The sequence below is a fragment of the Fusarium falciforme genome, chromosome 1 (assembly GCF_026873545.1).
Source record: "Fusarium falciforme chromosome 1, complete sequence".
Classification (NCBI taxonomy): Eukaryota; Fungi; Ascomycota; class Sordariomycetes; order Hypocreales; family Nectriaceae; genus Fusarium; species Fusarium falciforme.
This window is the reverse complement of record NC_070544.1, coordinates 4,448,925-4,458,750: the sequence shown is the minus strand read 5'-3', so window position 1 is coordinate 4,458,750 and position 9,826 is coordinate 4,448,925. Positions and strand designations below refer to the sequence as shown.

The window sequence follows — 9,826 nt, the reverse complement described above, 5'->3', positions numbered from 1 at the left end:
GATGCTTTACTAGTCTGGCGGAAGCTAAGGTTGAGAAATGTTATCAGTCAAAGAAGGTTGAGCCAGAGGAGGTGGTCAAGGGGGTTGAATAGTTGAAGAGTTGGATATGGGACTTGAGATGGAACTTAGAGAAGTGAGGTCAAACAACTGTATTTATCATAAAACTCGAGAACAACCTTGTTCATGGATTCATCATCAACGTCCCACAATATCCCCAAGTTGTGGGTTGTTGATTGAAGCTTGAGTAGATCAATTAGCTACTGGGAGGCTGAGGCGTAATTCTCGAACATATCTCGAATGGCTTTTCCTATTCTAGAAGAGAAACAAAGATCTGAGCCAATGGAAAACCACAGGGACCTCTTTCAGGGTTGTAATGCGGTCGAATTGACCGTTCCGTATAGGATGCTATGCTCGTAGGGCTGTGAAACGAGGCAGAAGCGGACCTCGAATGGCTTTCCAAAAATGGTATAGCGCCTGGCATTCTCGAATGGAACTCCGAAACAAGTTAGCGCGACCCTTTGACAGCTCGAATGAGATGCCCATTCTGGAAAAATCTCCTGGCAGTTTTCAACCGTAGACTACAACTCATGGAAATCATCACCATCTCCCTGTCATGGAGCTACGCGATCTTACTCGTTGCGACGTAGATGAGGCCTCCCCAAGCGAAGAACGTGCCGGTATCCGTATGATATTTATCTTCCAGTGCTGGCCGCATAAGATCACATTACTAGATCATCTACCATCACGACCATCATGTCAGGCAGACTGGGATATGATCAGATAGATGATTTTGTGTCAGAATAGTGCATGGTAATTTTGCTCGCTGACGAAGCTTGCCGACAATCTCAAAGAAGAGCATAAGTTGGCTATAGAGCAAAGAAGCACAAGATACCTGGCCAACTAGCAGCAGATAGTCTGTAGGAAAGGAGGAATTTCCGGTCAAAAACCAGCGAAGTCGGTTGCGAACTGAAGTTGGGGAGGCTGCTATTTTATGTACAAGGTAATGATAGTGGGCCCCGTTCACTTGTCCGAAGCAGACCCATACCGTCCGGCTTTTGCTGAGTGTGGATCGAACCGGGGCCGGGGCCGGGCCTCTGGAAGAGGAGCAACAGAGCCGGCCAAGGGCCCAGTTCGGCGGGACGGGTGGAGAACAACGCCGGGGTTTCGGATCAAACAATGATATCATATCACACGTGACCTATCACCTGACACCACCCCAAAACCTCGGTTGAAAGCCGAGCTGTAAGATATCCAAGCGCCAGCTGGTACACGCTTGTAATAGCGTTGCAGAATCAAATTTCCTCGAGATCAGACAAGAGAATCTGGCCCTCGTAATGACATTTTAGTAAGATACAATACTCATGCCGAAAGATGCCCGTTTTGAGGCGACAACAGGGTGCAAGGAGCAAGGTGCAAGCAGGAAAGTGCAAGGCAGGGTTACCCCGCGGGATCCCCATCTTCCTTCCCCCAATTGCCACGCTGGACGAGCGCCCTCCTCAAGCCAGAATCCAAGAAAAGAAGTAAAAGTTTCCCCATGAACAATGTCTCGACCTCGAGCGTTCGTCCAACAACCTAGCAAATCTTGCAGGCCTTCAATGACACGCCATCCAGTCACCTTTGGAGGATCTAATCCACCCACACACACTGTTTGCTCTCTTCCGTGGTGCCCATCATCGGCCTGCTTTTTTGGCGCCGCTCCCCACTGCGGGAACCACGTTTCGGGGCGCGGCCATGACGAAATGAAGCTGTGGTATCGAAGCTTTTTTTCCCTGGCGTCCTTTGGACCGAACCGAGAACGGCCCTGACCGTGGCCGGCCGTCCCAGCCGTTCGCTGTCCGTCCAGCAGGGCACACCCTCCAGGACCGGCTCCGTTGGCCCTCGGGAATGCGAACACTGCCCAGCAGCATGGAGACCAGTACCGCAATGTTATTCCCTGTCAGATCTGAAAGCTCTGCGCTGTTGTCGGTTCCCTGTCTTCCCTTGCCATCTCTCGGCTTGGCTCCTTGCCACACACCCTTGATTGTTATCACACCCTCTTGAACAATCCTCGTACAGGACATTAAAGTCTTCATTCCGTCTCGGATAGCACCGGTATCACGGCGGAATTTTCTCGAGTAAGAAGCAACCCGGAGAAATAATGATAAGCCATGATTTTGAGGCCTCTCCGCGTAGAGCTTTACCCAGCGCTCCCGCTTGCGTCGGCCATGCCGGTCGCGAGCAAGTCTAGCCTAGAACACGCCCCGGATCGTCAAACTTGCTACCGGCACCGGAATGTGGCCCAGAGAGTCTGCGATCCCTGGATACTAATCGGCCAGGTATGAATGGGCCAGCGTCAGCCCAGGCGATGACTGCGACCCATGACGCCGGGGCCGGTCTTCTCCAAGTCCCACTCTAGCTGTCTTGAATTCGCAAGCGACCATCGCGCCCACCCAAGCATAGTGACACCAGGAACGCCCATCCCATCAGATCAGATAACCTTTCAAACTCTGGCCGGCACATGAAAGACATCAGACCATTAGACCGCGGCACTCGACTGCCCCCGGGGCATCTCGAGGGCGCGTGCGCACAGCAGCAGGAGGGCACAAACAGCCACAAGAGAGGGGAAGAGAGACATGGCATTGCCACCTGACGAGACCCCAACTTCGGTAATGCTCTCGCAGCTGATTTCCCCTCATCACAGGTTGAATCGTGGGGTTCGGGGTTCAGCGTTCAGACTGTCATCCCAGGCCGGACACTCTCCGTCATAAGCTGGCCAAAACGCTGGAGAAGCACACCTATCCAGCCAGTTACACGCCGCCCCTCGGCCTCCAACTTGTCTTGGGAGTGGATCCTGTTCAGACCGTCCCCGGTCGGCTTGGGTCGATTGCCTCTGCTCTCCGTCACGGCTCCGAGTCTGGCACCGTTATTGCCAACATCCCGTCGTCCGAAGACAACCTCCAGCTTAGACGGCTTCTGACTGCTGCGAGGCCACTGCTCGGGAGCCTTCCGTGACGGCACAGCGCCCCTCCAACCCGAGCGACACGTTGCGAAGAACCGTTCCTGGCTCTCCTAGGTACCTACTTGTCTGCTCTTGGATGCCACCCGTTTGTCCAGGTACATAGCCGGCCAGCCTCGTGCTTCTTTTGATGCCTCGAGTCCCCTGCCCTGTCGCAACCTGCCTCAGACGCTTTGTCCAGTGATACCGTCCCACCGACTCGGCATCAACTTGCTATTACCGGCTCTCGTCTTGCTCGGGGTTTTCTCGCCTTCTGCATAGCTGTGCGCTGTGGCTCAGTCCCATCCCCGGTAAGTCTCCGTGCCTGGATCGTTCTACCTCCATACTCCCTGCACCCACGTTCGTTCGGCACTGCTGGCTGTCGGACCTGCGGAGGAGTCTCATCACCTACCGTTTGCCTTGACAGGCCTGCTGGCCCTATCACAACCGTTGCCTGCCCTCACTCCCCCAGAAGCCATCCCTCTTGCTCGGCTACCCCCAGTTGAGTGCGGAGGGTGTGCGGAGGGTGCGTGGCGGGTCCACTTGACTCTTGTCTAAGTCAGCGAGGTCATGGTCGTTTGCTTTATATCAGAGCCCTGTGCCCTCTCCAGTTGATCCTTTGGACTCTGGTTACCCATCAACCCATCTCTTCCAATACTAGAATGCCCATCGTGTAATGCCAGACTATTTCCTCCAAGAAAACTGTCACTACTTTTACCGCACCGCTCTCCGCGGCCTCAACGTTAGCACAAGCGTGTCACCTCTTTACGCTTAGACTTCGTTTTCTCATCGACTCCTACGACCCTCACAACTGACACCATGACTCAAGTCCGCACCTTCACCCTTCCCCAGCCTCTTGGAGAGAGACTCTCTGAGCCTACTCCCAAGTCGGCACCCATCGACGCCTCGGTTCCTCGTTCTGTCCCTGAGATCCCCGAACTTCCTCAACAACGACGTGACTCGTCCGCCAGACTCAACGGCGACTACAAGCGAGTTCCCATGGCTACCTACAGCGAGTCCAAGAAGGAGGGCGGCATCACCTTCTCTGGCCAGGACAAGCTCCCGAAACTCCCCATCCCTGAGCTGGATGCCACCTGCAAGCGATACCTCGAAGCCCTTAAGCCCCTCCAGACGGCCCGGGAGCACGCAGAGACTCAGCATGCTGTGAACGAGTTCCTCAAGGGCGATGGCCCTGAGCTGCAGGAGAAGCTGAAGGCTTATGCCCAGGGAAAGACCAGCTACATTGAGCAGTTTTGTATGTACTACTTTCTTCACTCTCTCAAATCATCACTGACACTTGACAGGGTATGATTCCTACCTGAACTACGACAACCCCGTTGTTCTCAACCTCAACCCCTTCTTCCTTCTGGAGGATGATCCGACCCCCGCCCGCAACAACCAGGTCACCCGAGCGGCATCTCTGGTTGTATCATCCCTCGAGTTTGTTCGAGCCGTCCGTAAGGAGGAGCTTGCCCCAGACAGGATCAAGGGCACCCCCCTGTGCATGTACCAGTTTTCACGACTTTTCGGCACTGCCCGAGTCCCTACTGAGGCCGGTTGCCAGATTGAGCAAGACCCCGAGTCGAAGCACATTGTCGTCATGTGCCATGGCCAGTTCTATTGGTTCGATGTCTTGGACGACAACTCGGATCTCATCATGACCGAGAAGGACATTTCCATCAACCTCCAGACCATCATCGATGATGCCACTCAAATCCCCATTCAGGAGGCTGCAAAGGGGGCACTGGGTGTCCTGAGCACTGAGAACCGCAAGGTCTGGTCCGGACTTCGAGACGTCCTGACCAGTGAGCCTGATTCCAACAACGCTGACTCCCTCGGCATTGTCGACTCGGCTCTCTTCGTCCTCTGCCTGGACTACACGGAGCCTGCCGATGCCGCTGCTCTGTGCCAGAACATGCTTTGCGGTACCAGTGAAATTGAGAAGGGTGTCCAGATCGGAACTTGCACCAACCGCTGGTATGACAAGCTTCAGATCATTGTCTGCAAGAACGGAAGCGCCGGAATCAACTTTGAGCATACAGGTGTCGACGGTCACACGGTTCTGCGGTTCGCTAGTGACGTTTATACCGACACTATCCTCCGTTTCGCCCGCACCATCAACGGCATGGCCCCTTCGCTCTGGGCCTCATCCAGTCCGGATCCTTCCAAGCGTGACCCTGAGAGCTTTGGCGATGTCAGCGTGACCCCCAGGAAGCTCGAGTGGGATATGATTCCCGAGCTCAGCGTCGCCGTCCGATTTGCCGAGACTAGGTTGGCCGACTTGATTGAGCAGAACGAGTTCCAGACCCTGGACTTTAGCCACTACGGAAAGAACTTCATCACCTCGATGGGCTTCTCCCCCGATGCCTTTGTCCAGATGGCTTTCCAGGCTGCGTACTACGGTCTGTATGGCCGAGTTGAGTGCACTTACGAGCCGGCCATGACCAAGATGTTCTTGCACGGCCGAACCGAGGCCATCCGAACTGTCTCTCCCGAGGTTGTCGACTTTGTCCAGAGCTTCTGGGCTGACAACCCGGCCGAGTCCAAGATCGAGGCGCTCAAGAAGGCTTGCCAGAAGCACACTGCCAATACCCGACAGTGCTCCAAGGCTGAGGGTTGTGATCGCCACCTCTATGCCCTCTTTTCTGTGTGGCAGAGGAGCCTGGATGAAGATCTTGATAGCAACTTGAACAGCACAGGTTACTCTAGCCCCGATGGGTACTCGGACCGCGTGGGATCGCCCGTCAGCAACGGTTCGTTCCCATCCACAGATGGTGTTGAGGTGAAGCCCTCCTCGCGCGAGCGCGGATACAGCACCAACTCTCGTTCGCGGGATCAGAACCCCCTGCCTCTCTTGTTTGCCGACTCTGGATGGGACAAGCTGAACAACACCATCATCTCCACATCCAACTGTGGAAACCCTGCTCTTCGCCAGTTCGGATTCGGTCCTACCTCTGGAGATGGTTTCGGTATTGGATACATTATCAAGGATGATGGACTCGCTATCTGCGTTGCCAGCAAGCATCGTCAGACCAAGCGCTTTGTCGATACCCTCGAGAGCTACCTCCTCGAGATCCGCCGCATCCTGCGCATCAGCAACCGCAAGATGTCTACCGGCAAGGCCAGCCGTGCTCGCGAGGTCGAGGTCGAGAGGCCCAAGCCCATCAGCCGAGTTAAGAGCCGTGGACGCCCCATCACCGCCGTCGACAGCCTCCGTTCAGCCACCGGCACAACCTCTCCCACCAATGAGAGCAGTACCTTTAGTGAGGATGACGAGATGGGTGGATGTAAGTATTCACGTCCTTTGTATACAAATCGTAACTAACAATACTCCTAGATGGTTTCTTTGATGCTGGCATGCTGCTGCAGGCTCTCAAGGCTCGCCACGTGCAGTTTGAGACGACTACGGAGACGCGGGCTTCGGAACGGGCGGCGCAGGCACAGGCCCGCCGTCGTGATATTGGAAAGAAGTTGAGGCTGATTGATTACTGAGCATCTTATTGCATGACATCGCATTGCATGGTGTTTTCGGAGCACATGTTTTGTCTTTGGACAGGCAGGAAGGGAGCCTGATGAGTGTTTTGTGTGTGTCTTGGGCGCCTAGGAGCAGGTTTGTCTCTACGAGCTAGAGTACGGCTTTGTTTTTTGGAGATTGCTATTTGAAGTCTAAGTGGGCTGATAAGCTTGGCTACACTTCACCAGAGTAGATGAACTCGAGGTTAACATTTACTATGTGCGTGCATCGTGAAAAACTATCTCTGAGTTAGTGGTAGGCTAAGTAGCTAAGTTGGTGTATTCAAGATTCGCTCTCTGGAGTGAAGTTGTCGTCGTATCCACTTCTCGATAGCATCAATCTACACCATTCACATGCCATGGATGAATCATCATTTGTTGTCACCGGCTCAACTTGAACGTGACCGCGAATTCATTACAGCAAGTCCACGACTTGAATTGCCTTGTTTCATGAATGGTATACAACCTAACCGCCCTAACAACACATAAATCGTAACGTCGACCTCTTGTCTGATACAACTCCTTTCGAGGCCAGAATTCGACAATGGCTTGAAACCCTCAATCCCGCACGTCCCGAGGTTACCAACAAAAAAGAGGGATACCTCCAGCAAGAAAAACTCCTTTCCCCTGAGCCGCCAGACTTAACGGCAACAGGTCCCAGTATATACACGAAACTCCTCCCAGTGGTGACAACACCGTCTCGCACACGATCATGCCATTACGGACAGTTGCGATTGCTCTCCTTCTGTTGGTTGGGACGTCACCTCGCATCCCTGGGAAAAGAAGATGCGCGCGGGCTTGTCGTAGTCGTTTGTTATGCTGTAGTAGTTTCCTGCAAGGGAGTTAGTGACTGGCAGTCTCGATATGAAGGGATAAACACACCTCTTGGTACAAACCACATGCCTCCGGCGGAGAGACGGAACGAAGCTTCGTTGACCGTGACAAGCACCTTTCCAGAATGCAGAAAGAAGACCATGTGCATCTTGCGCGAGTTCTTTGGGCGCTTGTCGGAGCCCGGGGGTAGATCGACAATACCAGCACCAATAAATGGTGTCGTGAGCGTCTTGGCGAAACGGAACGTCGTGTCGTGGATGTCCTTAGTCTGAATGGCATTACCTGCTATCGCCACACGATCCTCCATGACCTCAACGGGCTCGTCGTCGGCCGGGGGGTGTAGCTCGTGCTCCGGCTCCCACAGGATGACCTCGCCATTGACAACGCCTGGGTTGAGCTCCCAGTCCTCGAGTTCAACCTCTGGAGCACATTTGGGTCTGCCCTTTGCACGACCCCTGGCCTTCTTAACAGGCGCCTCCTCTTGAGGTTTGCGGATAACCTCCTTGATGGTGGTCAATACAAACTTATCCCGGCCCGTCACACCGTCAAATTCCTCCTCCTCCTGGACAACCTTGTCACCTCTCCACCAGTCCAGAGGCTTGAAAGAGTGGCGGCCAGATCTCGTCGTCCGAACCTCTTCTGCGTCGTGACGAACAGACACAAGACCTCGCGACTTGGGCATCGGCGGACCGCGTTGAAGAGCGGCGAACGAAGTCTCTCCAACCTCTTCTGCTGGAGCTTTCCTGCGTGGTGGCCTCCCTTTGGGCCCACCTGGAGCCTTTGATGCTGCTGCCTTGGCGGCTGGTTTTGAAGGCTTGACAGATGCAGTACGCTGTTTCTTGGCCTGAGGAGCGCTCTCTTCAGGCTCTGGTTCTGAGACCTCGTCTTCGGGTTGGTCATCCTCTTCTGGCTCCGGCTCCGGCTCTGCTCTCCGTTTTCTTGATGCTGGGACTGCTTTGGGTTGCTTGGGCTGAGGTGCAGGCTTGCTCGGTTTCTTTCCTCTCTTGGCTGCTACAGGCGCGGCGTCTTCCTCGGACTCTTCCTCGGCTGGTTCCTCCTCCGGCTCTTGTTGAACAGGCTTGGGTCTTGGGGGTCGTCCGCGGCCCTTCTTAGCCGCGACGGGCTGCTTCACGGGAGGTTCGTCTTCTTCTGATGGGGGTTCTGAATGCTCGGGTTCAGGTTCGGGCTCGGGCGACACAGAGTCTCCATGCATGGCCTCGACCATCTGCAACGACTGCTCCAAAAGATCCATGTTGTCCGACACCTCTTCTTCCTGCTCGGGCTCGTCGGCGTCCTCCGTCTCGTCCGCATCCTCCTCCTCCTCGGGTAGCGAGCCGTTGATTCCATTCGCGCCACCTCGTGGGCGTCCTGAGGGCTTGGCTCCGAAGTCGAGTTTTCGCGTCACGGTGGGGTCACGCTCCTCGGCAATGGAGCGTCGCGTTGGTGACGAGAGGTGTTCTAGGTTTCGATTCCTTCGGGCAGGAGATAGTAATTGTGTCTTTACGGGTGACCGACTGCGAGGAATAGGGTACGGTATGCTTCGCTCCTTAAGCAGGGTTCGCGGACCCGGTCCTGCACCTGTGGTCATGTTAGTCTTTGGTGGTGCCTGTGTGTGCATGGTTGAAGCTGGCGCACTCGTCTCAATGTCCATATCCTCGCTGCCTTGATCGTCGTCATATTGATCGTCATCGTCGTCGTCGTCGTCGTCGTCGTCGTCTTGTTGATTGGCTCTGGAAGGACCCCTCTCTGGCGAGGAGAGTAGGTCATCCAGCGGTTGCATGCCATACTCGTCGCGCTCTCCGGTATCTATCAATTCCACGCCAGTTTTCCTGCAAATGCCAGGTTAGGACTCTAGGATTGGCGCGCATGGTGGAAATGTCGAAATTGGCGGGCGCAAACTCACCGACCACGAACGCCGAGCTGGTGGAAAGCTTGCGGCTCGGCAGCCTCACTGCGCCTGGGGCCACCGCGGGGGGCCATGATTTTTGTGTCGTCGGTGTTCTCTCTTGTGTTCGTTGGTCTTGAGACTCTGCGTCGTTTGGTCGGTCGCGATGCTGGTGTGCGAGGTCGAAAGTGGGATGCGACGAGAAATACAAGACGCGCCGGGTGACGCGGTTGGTGTTGTTGAAGACCGGGTCGGGAGCTTGGGGCGTGTTTAGAGGGTCCCCAGTTAATGCTCCCGTCGCCCAGTGGAGGCCACACACCGGCACAGTGGGCCAGGTACCTTGAGGTAGTACCACTACCACCCCAACGAACCAATTAACGATTAATACGTCGAATAACAACTTGGCAACAACAAAGCGAGTGTACGTGCCTGCAGATACTTGAATCTTGCCTTGGGATGTGTGATCTGTGATTCAATTCTAGGCTGAAGCCACCCTGGGCTTTGTTGGACTTGGACGAGACCTTCGCCAAGGCTCTTGATCCACGCCAGGTGTTCAACAATAAGTTCAACTGATCATCTATGTCTAGAGCCATGGTAAATCATGAGGCACAAAGATCTGG

General features: G+C 54.8%; 2 protein-coding genes across 2 annotated transcripts; one reads left to right on the top strand and one right to left on the bottom strand.

The window, feature by feature from the left end:
* Nucleotides 1-3,793: 3,793 nt before the first annotated feature.
* On the top strand, nt 3,794-6,466 carry NCS54_00125500 (Carn-acyltransf domain-containing protein; the record flags this gene model as incomplete). The annotated part of the gene is made up of 3 exons (XM_053146886.1): nt 3,794-4,229; nt 4,279-6,261; nt 6,312-6,466. The coding sequence occupies 3 exons, from the start codon at nt 3,794-3,796 to the stop codon at nt 6,464-6,466; spliced, it is 2,574 nt and encodes an 857-aa protein (XP_053002861.1).
* Nucleotides 6,467-7,197: 731 nt separating this feature from the next.
* On the bottom strand, nt 7,198-9,301 carry NCS54_00125400 (Hypothetical protein; the record flags this gene model as incomplete). Its single annotated transcript, XM_053146885.1, has 4 exons — nt 7,198-7,319; nt 7,370-8,899; nt 8,957-9,150; nt 9,225-9,301. The coding sequence occupies 4 exons, from the start codon at nt 9,299-9,301 to the stop codon at nt 7,198-7,200; spliced, it is 1,923 nt and encodes a 640-aa protein (XP_053002860.1).
* Nucleotides 9,302-9,826: the final 525 nt, after the last annotated feature.